The sequence below is a fragment of the Bos grunniens genome, chromosome 18 (genome assembly GCF_055505025.1).
Source record: "Bos grunniens cultivar Pamir isolate PY7600 chromosome 18, Bosgru_T2T1.0, whole genome shotgun sequence".
Lineage (NCBI taxonomy): Eukaryota > Metazoa > Chordata > Mammalia > Artiodactyla > Bovidae > Bos > Bos grunniens.
This window is the reverse complement of record NC_141182.1, coordinates 46,767,854-46,789,340: the sequence shown is the minus strand read 5'-3', so window position 1 is coordinate 46,789,340 and position 21,487 is coordinate 46,767,854. Positions and strand designations below refer to the sequence as shown.

The following is a 21,487-nucleotide window of genomic DNA, read 5'->3' as shown; positions in this document are numbered from 1 at the left end:
TCTAGTGGCTCAAAGGCCAGGAGGCATAGCCTATCACCGAACGAGGGTGAGGGGGCGGGGCGACACTCTGTGAGAGGGCCTATTGGGTGGAAGGCGGAGCTTTAGAGCCTTTGAGAATTCCCATTGGTCTGAGCATGCCTGCGTCGGCACGGGAGCGGAAGTAGCTGGGAAAGGAATTGGGGTGTTGAATTTGGATGTTGGAGGGGTCACTGGTGGACGGTCAGTTTGCGGGGTGGCCGAGGGTGGAGATGGCAGTCCAAGAGAGCTGAGAGTGGGGACCCAGGGTAGCGCATATGGGAGTCCGAGGAAGCTCAGAATGTGGGATTCTAGAAGACAGAGTCGGGGGACCCAGGGGGTTCAGGGCGTGAAAGGAGTCAGACTCAGGTCCGGGGGTGCTGCAGTGAAGGGGCGCTCCGGAAGAGAAATCTGAAAGGAGTCTAGAGTAGGGGGATCCGAGGAGACTGAAAATGGGTATGTCTGAGGAGGCTTAGATTGGGGGCACAAGGGTGCTCAGAATGGAGCGTCTGAAAGCGCTCGAGGAGAGAGGAGGATCTATGAAGACCTTGAACACTGTTAGCCAGGATTGCAGTTTTTAGGCACGCATGCTGTGCTGTGCTTAGTCAGGGCATGGCAGTTTTTACGATGAGGTCTCAAATCAAGGTGTTTAAAGGGACTCTGGTGTGTAGCCCTGGGGGATATGTGTGGCGCTCTTGGGAAAGCGGCGGATGGAGTCAGAGGCTGTTCTCTGTGGGAGCTTAAGACAGCAAATATGTGTAGTTTGATGGACCTTTGGTGGATGGAGTTTGGGGGAGTATTCTGGGTGCTCCTTGTGTCCGGGCAAGTGTGGGGGATGTGCACTGAGTGGCTTTTGAGATACTGAGGGCTTAGGTTTTAGAAACCAAAAGAGTTTCCCTAGAGGTCTGAGCTGAGGCTGTGGCCCATGGTAAGAGCAGAAAGCTGGATCATAGTCTGAGGGCGGCAGGCTTGGTTACTTCAGCATGTTCTCCCCTCCCCACAGGTCTGACCGGGTACCTGGAGTTGCTGTCGATGGAGGATCAGGATGCCAGGGTCCCAGCCCTGGAACCATTCAGGGTGGAGCAGGTTGTCAGGACTGGGGGTGCAGAGGGTGAAGGTGGGGACTAGAGGGTGGGAGATAAGAGTGGAGATGGATAGGGAGGCTAGCTCCTGGGTTTGTGGGCTGGGACTGACCCCTCCCTCTCCATTCTTACCCTCAGGATCCAGCCCTATCCTCACCCCCACCTCCTCATCCCCCAAATAGTCATCGGTCCCTTGACTTAAGGCCCTGGCCTGTCTGGGGACATCCTGAGCTATGCTCCAGAGGAAAGGCTGCGCATGGGTGTTAGCACTAGTCTGCAGGTGGAAGGGCCACACCTTCAGGGGGATCTCTCTGTCCTAGGCACCACCTGTAATCTACTACATCCCTGACTTCATCTCCAAGGAAGAGGAGGAGTATTTGCTTCGACAGGTGATCTCAACACTGTTCTGGTCTGTTCTTCTCCTCTTCCCAGATCCCTCTCCAACCCCCAGCTCTCATGTGAGAGCCCACAAGGCCACAGTGAAGATCCTGGCAGAAAGGAGAGTGCCACCCAGCACCCATCCCTCACCTTCCATATTCCTTTCTCAACACCTGCTAGGGCCTGGCAAAAGAGCTTTTCCCAGAAGACTTAGGGGAAACCAAACTGATATTTTTTTTGGCCAAGTCATACATCTTGCAGGATCTCATTCCCCAACCAGGGACTGAATCCAGGCCACAGCAATAAAAGCGCTGAATCCTAACCACTAGACCACCAGGGAACTTTCCAAACTGATACCTAGAAAGGTGGTGGTTATTATGGAGTTTAGGCTTCCTGTGCTAAGACAACTCAATCCTGCTACTGTTATAGGGAAAAGGAGGTTATAACACATGTTGAAAGAGCCCAGTTCAGGCCCTTGAGATTTGGGGAATGAAGAATTTACAATGTTCAGGTTTTTGTGCTGAGATAATTCAGGCCTCAGAATGTTAAGAGTAAACGCTTCCCTCTTCTGATAGCTCAGCATAGACCCAGAGCCTTGGGAACAAGGTTACCAAGCCCAGACCACCATCTACTGTGTTAGATAGTACAGTCTGCATTCTATTCTTAAGGTTTGGGGAAAGAAGAGTTTTACAAAGTTCAGAATCCATGCACTGGGATAGCCCTTTGCAGCCCCAGAGCCTTGGTTATAGAGCCTGAACCTGCCCTGTGCAGTCTCAACTACTCCTATCTTGTTTGAGTCCCAGGAATGAGTTAGCTTGAAAGCTCAGACTCTCCTACTGAGAAAACCCATCCCAGCCCCATTACCACGAAGGGAATAAGAAGATTTCTTAGGGTTATTTTTTTAAGGATGCTTTTTGATTAATTAATTAATTTTTGGCTGCTCTGGGTCTTCCTTGCTGTGCGCAAGCTTTCTCTAGTTGCGACGAGTAGGGGCTACCCTCTGTCGCGGTGCATGGGTTTCTTATTGAAGTGGCTTCTCTTGTTTTGGAGCACAGGCTGTAGGGTGTGTGGGCTCAGTAGTTGTGTACACAGGTTTAGGTGCCCTGCGGCATGTGGGATCTTCCCAAACCAGGGATCGAACCCATGTCCCCTGCACTGGCAGGTGTATTCTTAACCATTGGACCACCAAGGAAGTCCAACTTTTTATTTTTTTAGTATTTATTTGGCTGTGCCGGGTCTTAGTTGCGGTATTAAGGATCTTCAAACTTTGTTGCGGCATGCAGGTTCTTAGTTGTGGCATGCGGGTTCTTAGTTGCAGCATGTGGGGTATATTAATAGTTCCTTGACCAGGGATCAAACCCAGGCTCCCTGCATTGGGAGTGTGGAGTCAGCCACTGAACCATCCAGGAAGTCCCTTAGACTTCTTTGAGACAACCCTTTCTAGACCCCTGGGGTCTTGGCAGTGGAGAATTTTCAAAGTACTCCCTTGACTGTACTGAATAACCCAGTTTAGCACCTTGTCTCCCCCAGGCAATAGGAACAAGGAGGTTCCGGACTCAGACTGTCCTGAGATAGCCCAGGGATCAGAAAATTAGAGTGCAGACTGTTTGCTGGGCTGAAAGAGCCCAATCCATCCCAGAGCTCTGGGTAGATTCAGACCCTGATTGTAGCCCTTCCTCAATCCTGGTAGACACAGGTCAGCTTTGAGGCTTGTGGTCTCCACAGGGGGAGAAGGCAAACAACAAAATCCTGGGAACACTATCCCAGAGAATGATCCCACAGAAACTGAGATGACCCATTTCCACCCCAGGTAAAAACCGCTTTGTTGGCCTGGGTGGGAGAATCAGAGAGGGTGGTCCTTGAAAAAGGACTGACCCCCTTTCATCTCCCAGGTCTTCAATGCCCCAAAGCCAAAATGGACCCAGCTCTCCGGGAGGAAGTTACAGAACTGGGGTGAGTGTCCCTGACTGTGAGCATAGCTGACTTAGGGATGTGGGCTGGGGTAGGCATGTCAGGTTTGATTGTCTCAGGACATTGAGGCCAAGGTGGGGGGTCCCTGAGGGCTCAAGGGATCCCAAGGATCAGGAGGATTCTGAGGGGTCAGTAGAGGTCTTGAGGGGTTAGAATTTCCTGATGGGTTGGGGGGCATCTCTAGGTTTTGGAGAAGCAGGAAAGCTTTGAAGAGTGGAGTGGGGATCTCCAAAGAGTTAGGGGTCCCTGAGGAGGTCAGAGTGCTACCAACCACTAGGATATTCCTAATGGGGGCTCCTTGGTGCCAGAGCTCCTTGGTTGGGTGCCCTCAGCATCCCATCATCCTCCCCCAGGTGGGCTCCCCCATCCCCGGGGAATGGTTCCTGAGCGACTGCCACCATGGCTCCAGCGCTACGTGGACAAAGTGTCTGACCTCAGCCTTTTTGGGGGTCTCCCAGCCAACCACGTCCTTGTAAACCAGTATCTGCCTGGGGAGGGCATCATGGTAACCACACTCTCACCCCACCCCCCAGACCTAGGACCCACCACGGCGCGGGGCATCATGTTGACCCACATCCACTCTCATTAAGCAGTTCACATAGCCCAACCAAGCATTCGCCTCCCTGTCCCCAGCTGGGGGACACCTTTCACCTCAGAGGGTTGGGGGGTGGGGTGTGGACTCCTGCCCCATCCAGCTCTGGTACTCACTCCTCAGCCCCACGAGGATGGGCCACTGTACTACCCGACCGTCAGCACTATCAGCTTGGGCTCTCACACCATGCTGGACCTCTACGAGCCTCGGCAGCCAGAGGATGATAACCCAACAGAGCAGGTGGGCCCTGAGATGCTGCCCCAGCCACTTGTGAGCGCTCCGACCTCCCATATCCTCCAAGAGACCCTAGTTCCACCCACCTATGAGGTAGCCCTGATACCCATCTACCTGCAGGGTGCCCTAGAAATCATGATCTTCACAGATACCCCGATACCCCCACCTGTTGAGTGACTATCCTGACATCCTACAGATGTCCTGGCCCCACATATTTAGAGTGAGCACTCCAATACCACAGGCAGGGCTCCCCAGTTCTCCAACAGACACTGATATCCTGATACCCCCACACCATCCCCTCAGGGGTGTCTCTGATATCCTCCAAGACACCCTGACTCTCAATGGCCACTGCATAGGCACCCCAATACTGACCTCCTCCCTCCCACTCCAATAATGTGATCTGTCGTGCAGGACACCTCCAGATTCTCTTGGCACCTCAACCTATGACTCACTGCTCAAGCCCCCTTCCTTCTGTGAGGGTTGCTCATGACAGCACTTTCCCTGACCTTTTCTTTGATGCATGTCTGATGCCCCAGTGTTCACAGAAACTACCCTGGACACCCTGATCACAGCTGCTCCTTAGGGTTCCCCCTTTAAAAAAAAAAACCAAAAAACTTATTTATTTGGCCATACCACCCAGCATGTAGGACCTTAGTTCCCTGGCTAGGAACAGAAACTTCACCTCCTGCAATGGAACCACAGAGTGTTAACCACTAGACCGCCAGGGAAGTCCCGGGGCTCCCTTTGTCAATCCCACATGCTCCTGTCTGCTCCCCTCTGCTGGTGTCCTTAAAGCATCCTGAGATAGCCCACATCTGCCCAGACCACACCTGCTTCTCTCTCCTTCCCTTCCTGGCTTCAGCCAAGTCCTTGGCCCAGTTTCACCCAGTTTACTGGGACCACTGATCCCTCAGTCCCAGACCCTTGCAGATTCCTTAGACACCTAGACGCCCCCATCTGCAGCCTAGTTCCTACCCTTTCCCAAAAGACTGCCGACCACTCCCCATTCCCTCCCGTCGTGCCCCTCCCCTCCAGGCCCTGGCCCTGTCGCCCTTGGGATTTTCATTCCAAAGCCTTGATTCTTAGGAGCACACTTGCCCCTCAGCCTTTGCCCCTGGAACTCACTGACCCTCACCCCCTGAACCCCCAAACCTGCTGAACTCTCGTCTGCCTCCGCCACCGAATTCTGGGGACCCGCTGATTTTCAACCCTCCCTGCAGCCCCGGCCCCCGCCCCGGCCGGCCACCTCTCTGCTGCTTGAACCGCGCAGCCTGCTGGTGCTCCGTGGCACCGCCTACACGCGCCTCCTCCATGGCATCGCGGCAGCCAGCGTAGACGCGCTCGAGGCAGCCTCCCTGCCGCCCAACGCCGCCGCCTGCCCCTCGGCGCAGCCGGGAGCCCGCCTGGTGCGCGGCACCCGCGTCTCGCTGACCATCCGCCGAGTCCCCCGCGTGCTGCGCGCTGGCCTCCTGCTCAGCAAGTGACGTTAGGACCCAGGACCCGCTCGGATTCCCGAGCCCGCTCCCGCTCTGGACTGCTACCGCCCTGTGACCTTGGATCTCTGGGGTAGAGGCGGCTCCCCTCGGGTTATTTTCCAGTACCTGTGTGGAAACCACAGGAAGAGGACCCATTCCAAATAAACCAACAACAAAAAAGTCTTACTCTGGTTTTGGACATTTGGGGGTGGGAGTGGGCAAATGTTTGGGTTCCCGAGGGGCTCTGTGATAAAGAGTCCGCCTGCTAATGCAGGAGACACAGGTTCAATCCCTGAGTGGGGAAGCTCCCCTAAAGTAGGAAATGGCAACCCACTCCAGTATTCTTGCCTGGGATATCCCATGGACAGAGGATCCTGGCAGGCCACAGTCCATGGGGTTGGCAAAGCCTCCCACACGACTGAATATGCATGCACACGCGGACGTGGGTTCCCAGGGTGAGCGGTCTGGGTTTCAGAGTGGCTCAGAACTTGGGGCTCTTGAGAGGGCAGGGTCATATCTGGAAACCCCTTAGTTGGGTGGGGTGAGCTTGAGAGTCAGCTACTGGTATACTAGGGAGGAAGGAGTTAAATGGAGGTAGGGTCACCTGAGCTAGGCATCAAATTACCTGGGTCCAGGTTCCACCTGGAAGGAGGTGGAGCTGAACCTGCCCCTGGGCTTTCGGCTGCCTCAGGCCTGGGTGAGTCCTACTGAGGAAGTTTTCGAGGAAACTGGGGCTAGGAAAAGGGCTCCTGCTGGGGGTCCTCACTGACTTTCTGTCCCCAGGCTCCCAAATATAGCCCGGCCCCCACCTCTGGGCCCTAGATTCCCTTCAGAGCTCTTCAGTCACCCCCCTGGAGCCCCTAGGGAACTGGACGCTACTGGAGACACAATCTGCATTGCATCTGGAGAGGAGAGCATCAGGTAGGGGCTGGGGCTTTAGAAACTGGGGTCCAAAGTGGTGGGGGCATTAGCAGGGGCCCTTGAAGGGTAGGAGGTATTGTGGCTAAGACCCCCTGGGGACATGGGAGAGGTAACACGGGACAGCGGTGGAGTAGAGTGAATAATGGGCACCTAGACTCACCTGGTGGCTCAGATGGTAAAGCGTCTGCCTGTAATGCGGGAGACCCGGGTTCGATCCCTGGGTTGGGAAGGTCCGCTGGAGAAGGAAATGGCAACCCACTCCAGTACCCTTGCCTGGAAAATCCCATGGACAGAGGAACCTGGTAGGCTACAGTCCATGGGGTTGCAAAGAGTCGGACAGGACTGAACAACTTCACTTTCACTTTTGCTTAGACTCACCCACAGGCCTGTCACTGTCCTCCACCTCCCAGGTCAGAACAGGCCCAGAAGCTGGGGCAGGACTCCTTGGACCCTCCAGAGCACTTTCGGGGTGGGCCGAGGGGCCTGGAGCCTGTTGCTGGCCTCCCCAGGTTGCCAGCGCCCTTTTCTCTTGAGGAGTCAGCTGGATCCAAAAACCTAGAGGTGAGCTGAGGTGACCTGGGCCCCTGGGCCAGCCCCCACCTCCTGTCTGTCTCCCAGAGTCTGGCCTCCACACCGGGGATGAGGCGATGATTCAGGAAGTGTTGGCCAACTGTGTGGGGATGGGATGCTCTAGACAGTGATTCCTGACCTGTCTACTACTTCATATTTTATCAACTGAGAGAGAATTATATGTTAATATTTTATTTATTTATGGCTGTGCTGTGGAGAAGGCAATGGCACCCCACTCCAGTACTCTTGCCTGGAAAGTCCCATGAATGGAGGAGCCTGGTGGGCTGCAGTCCATGGGGTCGCTAAGAGTCGGACACGACTGAGCGACTTCACTTTCACTTTTTACTTTCATGCATTGGAGAAGGAAATGGCAACCCACTCCAGTGTTCTTGCCTGGAGAATCCCAGGGACGAGGGAGCCTGGTGAGCTGCCGTCTATGGGGTCGCACAGAGTTGGACACGACTGAAGCGACTTAGCAGCAGCAGCAGCATGGTTGTGCTTGGTCTTCACTGCTGCATGTGGGCTTTCTTTAGTTGCGGAGAGTTTTTATTGTTGTTCAGGTACTCCAATATGTCTGACTCTTCGTAGTGGGGCTGCTTTCTAGATGCGGTGCATGGGCTCAGTAGTTGAGATGCAGCGCAGGCTTAGTTGCCATACAGCATTGGACCAGGGATCGAACTCGTGTCCCCTGCATTGGCAGGTGGGTTCCTAACCACTGGACCACCAGGGAAGTCCAAGAATTATCTCATCATTGGCCCCGGTGTTTCCTGTGGGAGTAATTTGGTTCCATTACCCCTCCCTCTCCAAGACCCCCAGGCCCTATATGGACAAGTTTCTAGGAGCCTTGAAAACCTGGAGAACTTGAACTAGAGGTTCTCGGGCCTGACTCCACTGGGAAGTTTCTCTAGGTGGGAGCGGCCCTGGGGCACACCCACAGATGGACTCTGCTGCAGAGAAGCATCCAGAAGGCAGGAGCCTGGGTGCAATGGAGTGGGAACAAGGTCCAGGTTGGCTCACTGGCCCTGACTCAGCTCTGTGTTCCCCAGCACCCCATCTCTGGCCGGGAGGTACTGGAGGCTGAGCAGGACAGTCTGCATCTTTGTCTTCTGGGGCTGGGCCTCTGGCTGCAGGACTTGGAGCGAGGCTTGGGGCCCTGCATGTCAGCCCAGAGCAGGATGGTCCAGCTGCAGGTGGGTAAGGGCCTCAGGAGTCAGGGCCAGCTTCCCTTGGAAATGGATCTGTTCCATGTTCCTCGTGTCTGGATGGGAAGAGGGTGGGGGTAGTAACTCCAGTCCTAGGTCTCTGGTATTCTGGTGCCCCTGTGGTGTGTGTGTCTATGTGTGTCTCCGTGTAGGCAGCAGGGTGGTGTGGTGTGGGGTGTGTTGATGATGTCCAACCATGTGTACCCAGTGTGTGTGTGTGTGTGTGTGTGTGTGTGTGTAGGCAGTGGGGTGGGGTGTATTGATGATGTCCGACCATGTGTACCCAGTGTGTGTGTGTATGTGTGTGTGTGTGTGTGTAGGCAGCGGGGTGGGGTGTATTGATGATGTCCGACCATGTGTACCCAGTGTGTGTGTGTGTGTGTGTAGGCAGTGGGGTGGGGTGTATTGATGATGTCCAACCATGTGTACCCAGGCGCTGCAGGCAGACCTACGTGGGGCAGCTGAGCGTTTAGATGCGCTGCTGGCGTTCGGTGAGGGGCTGGCGCAGCGCAGTGAGCCTCAGGCCCGGGCAGCCCTGGAGCAAGTCCTGAGCACATTCAGAGCCCACCAAGACAGCATCTTCCGGCAGCTGTGGCGGCTGCAGGCCCAGCTGGTCAGCACCAGCCTGTTATGGCCCACCCTGGCAGTCCCTGGCGCAGGTGCCAGTCTCAACCTTCATGACCTCTGTCCTCCGAGCAGGTGTTGGAGGAGGCCAGCACACTGGAACAGGACTTGGAGTTCGAGGGGGACTTAGATGGGCCAGGCCCTGGTGGGGTCTGGGGGCCCTGGGCACCCAGTAGCCTCCCCACGCCAGCAGAGTTGGAATGGGACCCGGCGGGGGACATTGGGGACCTTGAGCCTTTAGGGCGAAGGACAGCCCGGACACCAGGGGCTCCATGTGAGCTGTGTGGCCACAGGGGGCCCCAGAGCAGAGGACAAAGCCTGGAGGTGAGAGCAGGTGGGGTGACCTCCTTCCTCCAAGCACCCATGGGACCCTCTGTGTGTCTCCTAGCAGGGTCCTTGCCTTTCGAGAAGGCCTTCAAACCTCTGGCTCTGTCTCTCCCAGTGTCTCTTTCTCTTTTGGTGTCTCAGTGTTCTCCTTCCCGGTCTCTTTGTTGTATCTACATTCCCTCATTTCTTCTCACTCTCCCCCTCATTCACCCCACCACAACCACACTACCCTCCTGGCTCTTCAGACATTTCAAATACACTCCCATCTCTAAACCCCCAGATGCATGCCCAGCTCCCTTCCTCCTTCACTCCAGTCTCTCCTCAAACATCACCCCTTCAGAGAGACCTGCCCTGGCCTCAGAACATTATCACTCCTTATCCTCTTACTTGGGCTTCCCTGGTGGCTCAGCTGGTAAAGAATCTGCCTACAATGTGGGAGACCTGGGTTTGATCCCTGGGTTGGGAAGATCCCCTGGAGAAGGGAGTGGCTACCCACTCCAGTATTCTAGTATTCTGACCTGGAGAATTCCAGACTTTGTAGTCCATGGGGTCACAGAGTTGGACACGACTGAGTGAAAAGTTAGCACCTAACAGTACTTACCACATCGTGACATTATATATTTATTAAATTACAGTCTGTCTCTCTCCTGCTAGAATATAAACTCCATGTATGCCAGCATTTTGCCTGCTTTTGTGCCCTCTGTGTTCTCAACTCCTAGAACAGTACCTGGAGTGTAACAGACACGCATTAAGTATTTGTTGAGTGAATGAATAAATAATGTCTCTCTTCTCGGGTTTGTTGTTGTTGGGCTCCGGCCCTCTCTTCATCTCTCCCTGAGATCTCGCTCTTCCCCCAGAATCTCATCTATATTATACCATACTGCCATCGTGGCCCTTCCTCAACTTTGTGTCTGTTACTGATTCTCCAAGAACCCCACACCTCTCTCGCCCCACAGGACATGCTCATGTTGGGCCTCAGCCACCGGAAACACGTAGCAAGTCACCGAAGACAACCCCTGCTCTGGAAGTCTCGAGTGAGTTGGTCCTCAGCCAGGTGTATCACTCAGGAATCGTGATAGCAAGTGACAGCAACCCAACCCTGACTGAATTACACACAAAAAAAGGGGATGCTGGGTTGTTGTTTTTTTTCCCCACTTAACTGAAAAGTCCAGGTGCTGTTGAATTTCAGACCTCAAATACTGCCAGGGCGCAGTGCCTCCCTGTCTTGGGTTCTACTTCACGGTGGATTTCTCAGCAACATGGCTGCCCCAGCAGCTACACATTCACTTCCCACTGGCTCACTCACCCCAGAAGAGAATGCTCCGGACTCACAGGCAGCAGAAGTTCTAGGTCGGACTCCTGCTTCGCCACCAATCACAGTAGCCAAGCTGATGGAGGGCTTTGATTGGCCTGATCTGGTCACATGCCTAGTCATGGCAGTAGAATTGTGAATTCAGAAAAGTAGGAAGTTATGATACCATCCTTTCCAAGTTGAACCACCGTTACCAGGAAAAGGGGGACTGCATGGAGGGAAGGCACAGACAGAACTCCACTATACTTGGAACTATTCCAAGTCCCCATGGGGGCTTGAGGATGGAAGGGGTGCTAGGAAAGGATGAGAAATAAGCCCAGTTCTGCCTGTCTATGGTAGTAAGGTAAAGAGCACATTAAATGTCACTTCCACCCATTCTGCTGCTGGTGACTCTCTATGTTTAGGACAGGATGAGGCAAGCATCTCCCAGTCTCCAAGATGTGATGCTGGAGGCGGACCCTGGGTAAGACATTTGGGAGAAGAGTCTGGGGTTTGGGGGACAGGGCTCACGGTGGCACCCACTGGTATGTTTAACACTGTGTTTCCCTTCACAGAGTGCCCACTCCTGCATCCAGGCGACCTCTGACCTTCTTCTATCTCCTCCTCCTCCTCCTCCTCCTCTTCCTTTTCCTGGTGGGTATCACATTGTTCCTGCCCACGTCAGGGGGCTCCTGCTGCTCTCCAGCCCAACTGATCAGGATACCTTACCTGGAGCTCAGCTATGTCAATGGTCCCCCTCCAATGTGAGAATGCAGTCTAGTCATATGTAATAAATAGTCACTGTTAAAGGATATGTCTTAGTCTGTTTGGGCTGCTATAACCAAATAACATAGACTGAGTGGCTTAGAAACAACAGAAGTTGGTTTCTCACAGTTCTGGGTTCTGAAAAGTCCAAGATCAAGATGCTGATAGATTCAGTGTCTAATGAGGATCCACTTCCTGGTTCATCGATAGCCATCTTCTTCCTGTGTCCTCACATCAAAGAGGGGCCAGGGAACTCTCTGAGGTCTCTCTTTTTTTTTTTTTTTTTGGCCACATGGCATGTGGGATCTTAGTTCCCTGGCCAGGGGTCGAACTCACACCCCCTGCATTGCAAGCATGGAGTCAACCATTGGACCCTAGGGAAGTCCCTCTTTGGGGTCTCTTAGAAGGGCACTAATCCCTTTCATGAGGCCTCCACCCTCATGATCTGATCAGCTCCCAAAGGCCCCACACCTCCTAATACCATCACATTGAGGGTTATGAGTATTGAGGGGACACACACCTTCATTCTATAGCAGGATGTGCGAGGATACTGGATGCTTGAATACTGACAATCTTTGATATGACCCTGGTACATCTAGACAACCTCCTCCACAGATCCCTTTGCCTTGAGCACAGAATATAGAATTGAATCAGCCCATCTTGGGTTGGGTTCCCCCGGACCATCAGACAAAGATTCAAGCACAGGTAGTTTTTTGTTTTTAAAACATGGTGTGTATATATTTATATACCCCTTTTTTTATGGGGTATTTTTATTTAATTATAATTTGTCTGTGCTGGGTCTTAGTTGCAGCATGAGGGATCCTTAGTCGTGTCATTTGAACTCTTAGTTGTGGCATGTGGGATCTAGTTCCCTGACCAGGGATCAAACCTGGGCCCCCTGCATTGGGAGAGGGGAGTCTTCGCTACTTGACCATAAGGGAAGTCCCTCAAGCACAGGTAGTTTTTTTTGGGGGGGTGATCCTAGGCAAATTGATAGGGGAGTGGGAAGTGAACCAGGGAAGGGAGTCAATGAGCTGGTGGCTTCTCTGGGCATTGGCGTGCCATGCCCCTAGGGACCTTTGGGAGACTGTGGGACACACAGGAGGTGAAGGGCTTGTGGCATATATGTACCAGCTCTCATCGCTCATTGATTCAGGATTAATCCTGGAGAATGTTAACTCCCCAGCACTTCCAGCCTCTCCTGCCTGTAAAGACCTTCAGGCAAAGAGGTATAGGTGCTTGCCACAGGCTACTAGAGGGGTGCAGGTATACAGGAGGGGTGGAGGGATGTTGGTGGGTTGCTGACAGCACTTGCTTTAGCCCCTGACCTGCATTCATCCAGGTGCTCTGTTCAAACACTCTACATGGTGGGCTCCCAGGCTGGCCATCACTGACTGGACTGTGAAAGCCCTCTTCTCCCAGGTCACCAAGCTGAACTGCCAGGGCTCAGTCCTGGAGTCCAGTTCCCAGCTTCAGGTGTCTAAGCTTATCCTCTCCCAGAACTTAAAGTATCAGGACAAGAGGTGGAGCAGAACCAGACTCAAGAACAGAGGCAGGAGCCCCATGCTAGTCTCCTGGATGTGCACTTAAGACAGACACTTCCTTGAATTCTCACAACTACCCAATGATGTGTCCCTGCTTAACAGAAATGGGAAACTGAGGCTCTAGAGGGGAAGCCACTAGCCTGAGGCCACGCATGGAGCAAGTGAGTGAAACCCAGTCTCCATTGATTTAAGGCTAAGACAGTGAGCACCCTATGCAGGGGGCCCATGTTCCACCCCTTGTTAGGGAACTAGATCCCACATGCTGAAACTAAGAGTTTGAATGCTGCAACTGAAGATCTCACATGCTGCAATGCAGACTGAAGCTCCCATGTGCTGAAACCAAGAGTTCGAATGCCACAACTAAAAAAATAAAGAGCCCGCATGATGCAACTAAAGATTCTGCATGCCACAACTAAGACCCGGCGCAGCCAAATAAATATTTAAAGCAAACAAAAACAGCAGTAATCTCTTTTAAAAAACTGGGAATTAATACTTAATTTTTGTGGGTAACTTAAAAGTTCAGGACTGCAAGCACAGCTGGATCCAGGGGCTCAGTTCTTTCCTGTTCTGGCTTCGGTCTTATCCAAATGGTGGGGAGTGCTCCTCGAAACCACCAAACCTACATCCCACCAATTTAGCAGTCAATAGAGAGTTCTGTGTGTGTGCTAAGTCACTTCAGTACATGGGATTCTCCAGGCAAGAATACTGGAATGTGTTGCCATCCTGTCCTCCAGGGGATCTTCCCAACCCAGGGATCAAACCCGAGTCTCTTATGTCTCCTGCATTGGTAGGCAGGTTCTTTACCATTAGCACCACTGGGAAGCCCAACAGGAGAGTTGCAGTGAAGTGAAAGTCACTTAGTTGTGTTTGACTCTTTGTGACCCCATGGACTGTAGCCCACCAGGCTCCTCTGTCCGTGGAATTCTCCAGGCAAGAATACACTGGAGTGGGTAGCCATTCCCTTCTCCAGGGGATCTTCCTAACCCAGGGATCAATCCCAGATCTCCTGCATTGTAGGTGGATTCTTTACCATCTAAGTTCTGAAGCCACCTCCTCTGGCTAGTGTCACATGCTTCACTGGGGGCTGCAGTCAGCCTTGCTTGTACTGAAATGGTAAGGGGGAGTAGTTCTCAAAAAAAAAAAAAAAAAATCAGGGAGCTGTTACCAGAAGGTGGAATGGACCCTGGGGTCAGGGGTGGGGGGCAGGAAGCAGCAGATCCTCAGAGTAATTCCACATTCAGGGAGATGTCTGTGCAAACCTGGGTCTGTTCTCTTTCAACTGCCAGACCAGATCCTGTCCCCAGCTGAGGAGGAGGCATGGTGTCCCTGGGGTCACCAGCAAATTGGATGGATGGGCAGAGTCTTGGCAGTATCATCCCAACCAATTTAGTAATGGAGCAAATCCATGTCATTCACTCATTCATTTACTACTCACTGAGTGTCTGCTATGAACCAGGTCAAAGAGCAGGATTATGACTGTGAACAAGACAGGCTAAAATCCTGGTCCCTGTGGAGCTGACATTCTAGGGAGAGAGAGATGAACGGGATGGGTGGGAACTTGCAGGTGTGACCTGTGGCTCCTCATCCAGTATGATGAGTTTCCCAGAATTCCCCAGGGCCCCCTGGACCACCTCATGCACCTGGTCACCCTTTTGGAACAGTGGAGCTTGTGATCCAAGACAAGAACATAGTCTAGTGACCTGTCATTCCTGACAGGGTGGAGATCAGAACCTGTGAGGGAGAGCAGATGTTACTATTTTGAAGGTCAGGAATTTAAATTGATTGCTAAATCTGTGAGAAAGTTATGCATGAGAGGTCTATCCAAGTCTCAGAAAATACAGGCTTTGTTTTTCTCAAATCTCTTGTAAAAATATACCCTGTATGTGAAGATATCTGGCATCCAAAGACAAATGACCAGTAAGACATTGATATGACCATTGTCTTTTTGGTAACTTTTTGTTTTGTTTCAAATTCCTGAAAAGCTTTAAGACTAGTAACAAGAAACTCTCACATACCCTTTACCCACTTTCATCAATTGTTAACATTTAACCCCATGGGCTTCACCATTCACACTCTCAGTAATACATCTATGCATATATTTTGGAACCATCTGAGACTAAGTTGTAGACATGATGCTCTTTACTCCTAAATACTTCAGTGTATAGTTTTTAATGTCATGGACACTGTCTTACACGACTAGAGTATAGTTACTGGATTCAGGAAATTTCAACACTCAATTCCATTCTATTATTAAGCCACAATCCATATTCCAAATTATTCTCACCCCCTAAGTCCTTTATAGCAATTTTTTTTAGATCAGGAGATTCTTTGACAGGTTGACAAGCAGTGACCCTGTCCCTTAGAAGAGCGAAAACACAGCAGCAGACACAGACAGGACCAAGGAGGGTGGTTTAACATCAGTACATTCTGAGATAAGGGCTTGAGTGAGGTGGTTTATTTGCAATGTGATCCCAGGAGGCAGGAGTTAGGGAATGAGGAGAGACAGTGAACAGGGCAAAAGCAAAACATATGCTTATGGTGCGGGAGCCACTGAGTACCTGGGGCTCAGTCCCACCAGACAACAGGCACCTGGGGCACTTATCCAGTGACTGTAGTCCCCCACAGGCTGCAGTTGCTCCTGAGGGCATTAACCCACCTCTCATAATTCCTAGAAAGCCCTCAAGCAGAAGAGCAGAGATGCAGGGGCTCAGAGCAGGAAGCTGGCAGTTTCTTGGGAACCCTCCTCTGCAGCTACAAGTGAACTCAAGTAGACAGGAGGGTTATGGGGTTGGGACATCACCCTCTGCTGCCACAGGTATTTAATTCACTGTGTCATAATGGTGACTGCACCATGAAATTAAAAGATGCTTGCTCCTTGGAAGAAATGCTATGACCAACCTAGACAATGTTTTCAAAAGCAGACATCATTTTGCCGACAAAGGTCTATATAGTCAAAGCTATGGTTTTTCCAGTAGTCACGTGAGAGTTTGGACTATAAAAAAGGCTGAGCACCAAAGAATGGATGTTTTCAAAGTGTGATGTTGGAGAAGACTCTTGAGAGTCTCTTGGACAGCAAGGAGATCAAACCAGTCAATCCTAAAGAAAATCAATCCTGAATATTCATTGGAAGGACAGATGCTAAAGCTCCAATACTTTGGCCACCTGACGCAAAGAGTTGATTCATTGGAAAAGACCCTGATGCTGGGAAAGACTGAAGGCAGGAGGAGAAGGGGATGACAGAGGATGAGAGGGTTGGATGGCATCACCAACACAATGGAGAGGAGTTTGAATAAACTCAGGGAGATGGTAAAGAACAGGGAAGCCTGGTGTGCAAAGAGTCAGACACAACTTAGCGACTGAACAAAAACATACCATAACAGCTGCAAAAGGGAGACACTATTGTAGTTAGTATGCCCATTTGGCAGTTAAGGGTGTTGAGGCACAAGGAGGTTAAATCACTTGCCTCTGATCAAGTAATCAGTAAGTTAGAACTGCGATTCAAACCTAAGCATTCCAGTTCCAGAGTCCAAGCTCTTAATCACCCGACATTCACCCAGTAACTCCCTTCTGACCAGGACACCCAGCCCCAGTGAGAACTCGATCACTGCCTGCAACCCTGCCAGAAGCTCCCATCCTGGACCTTATTAGGGCTCAAGATCTTGGAGCCTGGAATGAGCAGGAGGAAGAGGAGGGAGATGCAGGTGGAGCTCTAATGCGGGCTGGATGGGTAGGACTTAACTCCACTAGCCACTTTCAAGATTTTGGTTTTTACTCTGAAATGCAACCAGGCCAGGATTAACAGCAACACCCTGGTGGAAGAAACTGAGGCGGACAGATGAACATGGGCATGGAGGCTGAGTACCAACCAGAGACAAAGCTGAAGTAGAAGCCACTTGCATAAACTGCACAGCCTGTGCTCTGGGGCACTCCAGGCCCCAGCATTTCTCCCCTTCGCCCTCTCCAGGCCTTTACCCACACCGTCCCCCTGCTCAGAGCTTATCCCTACATTCTGGCAAACACTTCATAATTCTTCAGATTTCAACCTCATTTTATAACTATTTGAGTAACTGCCTCCCCCATTGGGATTGGGGGAGAGACTGTGTTTCTCTTTGGTCCATCCTACCTTTGGGGATTCCCAGGTGGTGCAGGGGTAAAGAACCTGCCTGCCAATGCGGGAGACCCAAGAGACGTGGTTTCAATCCCTGGGTTGAGAAGATCCCCTGGAGTAGGAAATAGCAACCCATTCCAGTATTCCTGCCTGGAAAAAATTCTATGGACAAAGGAGCCTCACAGGCTACAGTCCATGGGGTTACAATGAGTCAGACAAGACTGAGCAGCAGGCATGCCATGGCATCCTACCTTTGATCTGAGCTCTGAGTTCCTTTCCTGAGGTCCTCCTCCTTTCAACTGCTTTTAATGGGTGCAAATACAGCTGAGGGCTACAAAATGCAGCACCTCAGGGAATGTCTAGCTCATGTCCCTGTGGGGGCATGGGAAGAAGTATGTCTGTGGCCTATGGGTCCACCTCTCCTTTCCCACCCCTAGGCCTTGCTAACAACAATTCCAGCTTGTAGCTGAGGCTGGACTCCTTAGCCAGGTTTGAGGGTCCCACTACTACCGCAGGGGTTACCAGCCAGGCCTCCTCAGCTCCACCATTCCTCTTCTGACTCACTACCTTCCATTAAGAGGTCAACAGGGGCTTCCTTGGGGGTCAAACCAGGGTGGGTTCCCTCTATGGATCTGCCCAGGAGAAAGAACTATGCTGCTCCAACCAATCTGCCATTCTAGAGGGTTCCCCACACCCATCCTTGCCAGAGGGTCACTTCTTGATAACTATCAAAATCCCCCAAACACATCACATCTTTACCACCACCAACAGGGAAGTAAGCACACCCCCATTTTATTGCCTTTTTGTCCAACAGTCTTGAGAAGGGAAAGGAGCAGGAATCGGGGTGGGTGAGGGGAGGTTTCCCCTCAGAACCATCATGTATAGGTCTTGAGGGGATCTTTAACTGATTAGCGGGGTGAGAGACCCCTTACCCCCTTCCTCACCAATCCCAGTTGGTCTCAATGGAGTAAAGATTTTTCTGAGGGGGTTTCCAGGCTTCTCACCGTCCATCAGGGCATCGTCCCAAACTCCTCCTCATCTGCTCTTCTCAGAGTTAAATACAGGAGAGAGGAGTCTCTTTGAGGAGCCAGCAGTGGTATTTCTCAGGGTTCTAGACAAGGGCGTCAGTCTCTTTCTGTCCAACAGAGGGGCGTCTTGGCTCCCCAGGCCTTAGGATAAGTAGCTTTCAGTTTGACAGTACGCCCCAAGCCTCATTGGTTAAGTCTGACCCGGTACCATACAGCAAGTAAAGCCGGGCATTTCTCGCCATCGCACCCCACGTCCCAGGAGGGTTCTTCAACTACCTCAATCTGTCGATTTAGTTTCTCAAGACCTCTCACTTTCCATTGGGGGGCTCCCCAGTCCTCAGTCCCCCTGAGCCATCGGGCGAGCCCTTCAGCCGGTCACCGTCCATCCAGCGGTGTCTTCGGTGTCCTCAGGCTGTCTAGCGGTTTCCTCGGGTCGTCACCTTCACCAGACAGGGTCCCTGGGGCCCCCGCGCCGTTGGACTCCTCGGTCGGGCCCCGCGTACGCACGAAGGCCCCCATGGCCGTGGCGTGGCCCGAGCGTAGCATCTGGAGCTGGCGCCGACCGCGGCGGTACAGGTACTCGATGCGCAGTACGTCGGAGCGTGGCAGGCAGGCGTGCTGCCGGAACTCCGCCCGCACCCGTGCCTCGGCGCCCGGCTTCCCGCGCCCAGCGCGCAACAGTTCGCGGTACAGGCTCAGAACTTGCCTCTGCAACCGGCTGTGCCGGCTCATGGTAGCAGCTGGGCCGCGGGGCACGGAGCGGCGCCCGTGCACAAGCGGGAGAAGCGGTGAAACACAGCCATAGGAACTTCCGCCTCCCGCTCCCAGCTTTGCGGCGCCTTCGCGCCTCATAGGTTGTCGCTGCTTGTACGTCACAATGTTGTGTGTAAGGGGCGGAGCTAATGGTTCACTGGCCCGCCCCACTGGACATCTGTGTCCTTGAGAGGACGGTACTCCTGAGGGCCTGGAGGAGGAGGACGCTAGACGCTGAGACTCTTAGGTTTGGGGTCGGAAGAGACCAGGGGATCCTGACCTGACTCTTGGGTCCTGCGAGTGGAGAGAGCTAGAGGTTAGGATCCTTGTGTTCCCCAGAGCTCTGGGGGCACTGGGGGAGAGAAGACGGGCACACACGTGGGTTTATCCTCATTTATTAAAGCAACCATGGGAAGCTCCGTGCATCCCCACTCCCAGAGCAAGTGTACATCGAGGGCCCCAACCCCTGGGGACGGGAATACGCGGTAAAGTCCTGGGTCACAGCAGGCAGAACATGCTGAGAATATGCCGTGGGCTATAAGCCCCCAAACGCAGCCAGTTTGGGCCGGTAGCGCTCTCTGCCGAAGAGAGCCGTATCTGAGGGTAGGAGAGGGAGGGGCCTCCCTAGCTGTTGAAGCCGAAACCAGCCTACACGGAACTCTTCGACTATATTGGCACTCCGCAGACCGCCAGGAAGTATCAGGTAGTAAGGCGCAATTCCGTTATAGTTCCCGCAGGCTATTCGGAGGCGTCCTCGTAGCGCTGGGAGGCCCGCAAGGCCACGACCCGCTCAACACCCTACCAGCACCTGCCAGCACCCGGAGCGTGGGAGACCGGGAAACGATAACCCGGGATCCCTCCGCCCAGCGTGCGACCACGCCACCGCGCATCTGGGCATGCGTTCTTCCGCAAGAGACTAGCCTGGTCAGGGGCTGGGGAGAGGGCCTGAGTCTGGGAGTCGATCAGTTCAGTTCAGTTCAGTTGCTCAGTCGTCTCCGACTCTTTGCCACCCCATGGACTGCCGCACGCCAGGCTTCCCTGTCCATCACCAACTCCCGGAGCTTGCTCAAACTCATGTCCATGGATTAGGTGATGCTATCCAACCATCTCATCCTCTGTCCTCCCCGTCTCCTGCCTTCAATCTTTCCCAGCATCAGGGTCTTTTCTAATGAGTCAGTTTTTCGCATCAGGTGGCCAAAGTATTGGAGTTTCAGCTTCAGCATCAGTCCTTCCAATGAATATTCAGGACTGATTTCCTTTAGGATTGACTGGTTTGATTTCCTTGCAATCCAAGGGACTCTCAAGAGTCTTCAACACCACAGTTCAAAAGCATCAATTCTTTGGCGCTCAGCTTTCTTTCTTTATTTTATTTTTTCAGCTTTCGTTATAGTCCAACTCTCACATCCATAATGGTAAAACCATAGCTTTGGTTAGATGGACCTTTGTCAGCAAAGTAATGTCCCTACTTACTATGCTGTCTAGGTTGGTCATAGCTTTTCCCAAGGAGCAATTCTCTTTTAATTTCATGGCTGCAGTCACCATTTGCAGTGATTTTGGAGCCGAGTCCATGCAATTCTCCAGGCCAGAATACTGGAGTGGATTGCCATTCCCTTCTCCAGAGGATCTTCCTAACCCAGGGATCAAACCCAGGTCTCGTGCATTGCAGGCAGATTCTTTACCAGCTGAGCCACAAGGCAAGCCCTGGGAGTCAATAGGGAGATCTGAAACCGCTGTGATTCCTGCTGGTGTCTCTCTGTCACAAACACATACCAGGTTCTTTGCTAGAGGAATAAGGTCTGGGATTTGCTTTAAAATCCTACAGAACAAACAAAACAAAGAGTGGGAGGAAAAGATGAAAGGAAGCATGGCAAAATATTTGTAACTGTAATGGGGTTTCATAACACTATTCTTTTGTGATGCTTGAAATTTTTCATAATAAACACTGTCTCAGAAGGGAACTTTAGAGAGGAAAAATGAAAAAAGCCTCTGGAACCTGTCACATCTCTCATCTGTGTCTTCATAATCTAGTAACTGTTTACTGAGCACATACTCTGTGCCAGGCACCCTTTCAAGTGCTTTAATATTTTATTTATAAAAATGTATAACAGAGTAGGTTAATAAAATGTGTAATATAATATGATGCAATTGGTATTTTAATATACTGTCACCTAATTTATATTATTTTATGTAATCCATTTATTTGAAAATAGTAAATATTTAAAACATTTTATTAAACATATAATGTTTTAAGTGATATTAAATCCTCATCAACACTCTGATGAGACGGTCTGTACCATATGACTCTTATGAAACTGAGGCCAGAGAAATAACATAGCCTGCCCAGCTTCACATACCTGGTAAGTGGCAGAGTCAGGTTTTGAACCTCGGGGATCAGATTTCATGACCTCTAGTTTTAACAACTTTGCTATACATACTGAAGGCTTCCCAGCTGGTGCTAGAGGGAAGGAATCCATCTGCCAGTGCAAGAGGCACAGGAGACACGGTTTCGATCCCTGGGTCAGGAGGATCCCATGGAGGAGGGAGTGGCAGCCCACTCCAGTATTCTTGCCTGCAGAATCCCATGGACAGAGGAGCTTGGCGGGCTAT

General features: G+C 52.0%; 3 protein-coding genes across 13 annotated transcripts; 2 read left to right on the top strand and 1 right to left on the bottom strand.

The window, feature by feature from the left end:
• Positions 1-103: 103 nt before the first annotated feature.
• On the top strand, positions 104-5,930 carry ALKBH6 (alkB homolog 6, nucleotide demethylase). 11 transcript variants are annotated; one of them, XM_086352184.1, is made up of 8 exons: positions 179-219; positions 1,019-1,101; positions 1,418-1,486; positions 3,166-3,285; positions 3,368-3,428; positions 3,800-3,951; positions 4,162-4,278; positions 5,493-5,930. In XM_086352184.1, the coding sequence occupies exons 6-8, from the start codon at positions 3,823-3,825 to the stop codon at positions 5,754-5,756; spliced, it is 510 nt and encodes a 169-aa protein (XP_086208310.1). In that variant the 5' UTR covers positions 179-219; positions 1,019-1,101; positions 1,418-1,486; positions 3,166-3,285; positions 3,368-3,428; positions 3,800-3,822; the 3' UTR covers positions 5,757-5,930. The 11 variants fall into 11 exon arrangements, with proteins under 11 accessions (XP_086208305.1, XP_086208307.1, XP_086208308.1 ...); XM_086352179.1 differs by lacking the exon at positions 3,166-3,285 and having other exon boundaries at positions 104-219; XM_086352185.1 differs by lacking the exon at positions 3,800-3,951 and having other exon boundaries at positions 137-219.
• Positions 5,931-6,175: 245 nt separating this feature from the next.
• Positions 6,176-11,496, top strand: SYNE4 (spectrin repeat containing nuclear envelope family member 4). The gene is made up of 10 exons (XM_086349386.1): positions 6,176-6,189; positions 6,439-6,444; positions 6,531-6,668; positions 7,079-7,229; positions 8,285-8,428; positions 8,874-9,053; positions 9,140-9,388; positions 10,348-10,425; positions 11,108-11,166; positions 11,258-11,496. The coding sequence occupies exons 1-10, from the start codon at positions 6,176-6,178 to the stop codon at positions 11,448-11,450; spliced, it is 1,212 nt and encodes a 403-aa protein (XP_086205512.1). The 3' UTR covers positions 11,451-11,496.
• A 6,379-nt stretch (positions 11,497-17,875) lies between these two features.
• SDHAF1 (succinate dehydrogenase complex assembly factor 1) lies at positions 17,876-19,299 on the bottom strand. The gene has a single exon (XM_086352225.1). The coding sequence runs from the start codon at positions 18,977-18,979 to the stop codon at positions 18,503-18,505; it is 477 nt and encodes a 158-aa protein (XP_086208351.1). The 5' UTR covers positions 18,980-19,299; the 3' UTR covers positions 17,876-18,502.
• Between the last annotated feature and the right edge of the window lie 2,188 nt (positions 19,300-21,487).

Coding starts and splice junctions, on each gene's coding strand:
- ALKBH6 (XM_086352179.1), top strand. CDS start 195: ATGTTGGAGGGGTCACTGGTGGACG. Junction 1,487..3,367: donor AGGAGTATTTGCTTCGACAG/GTGATCTCAACA, acceptor TTCATCTCCCAG/GTCTTCAATGCCCCAAAGCC. Junction 3,429..3,799: donor GAGGAAGTTACAGAACTGGG/GTGAGTGTCCCT, acceptor ATCCTCCCCCAG/GTGGGCTCCCCCATCCCCGG.
- SYNE4 (XM_086349386.1), top strand. Junction 8,429..8,873: donor GCAGGATGGTCCAGCTGCAG/GTGGGTAAGGGC, acceptor ATGTGTACCCAG/GCGCTGCAGGCAGACCTACG. Junction 9,389..10,347: donor GCAGAGGACAAAGCCTGGAG/GTGAGAGCAGGT, acceptor CTCGCCCCACAG/GACATGCTCATGTTGGGCCT.
- SDHAF1 (XM_086352225.1), bottom strand. CDS start 18,979: ATGAGGCGCGAAGGCGCCGCAAAGCTGGGAGCGGGAGGCGGAAGTTCC.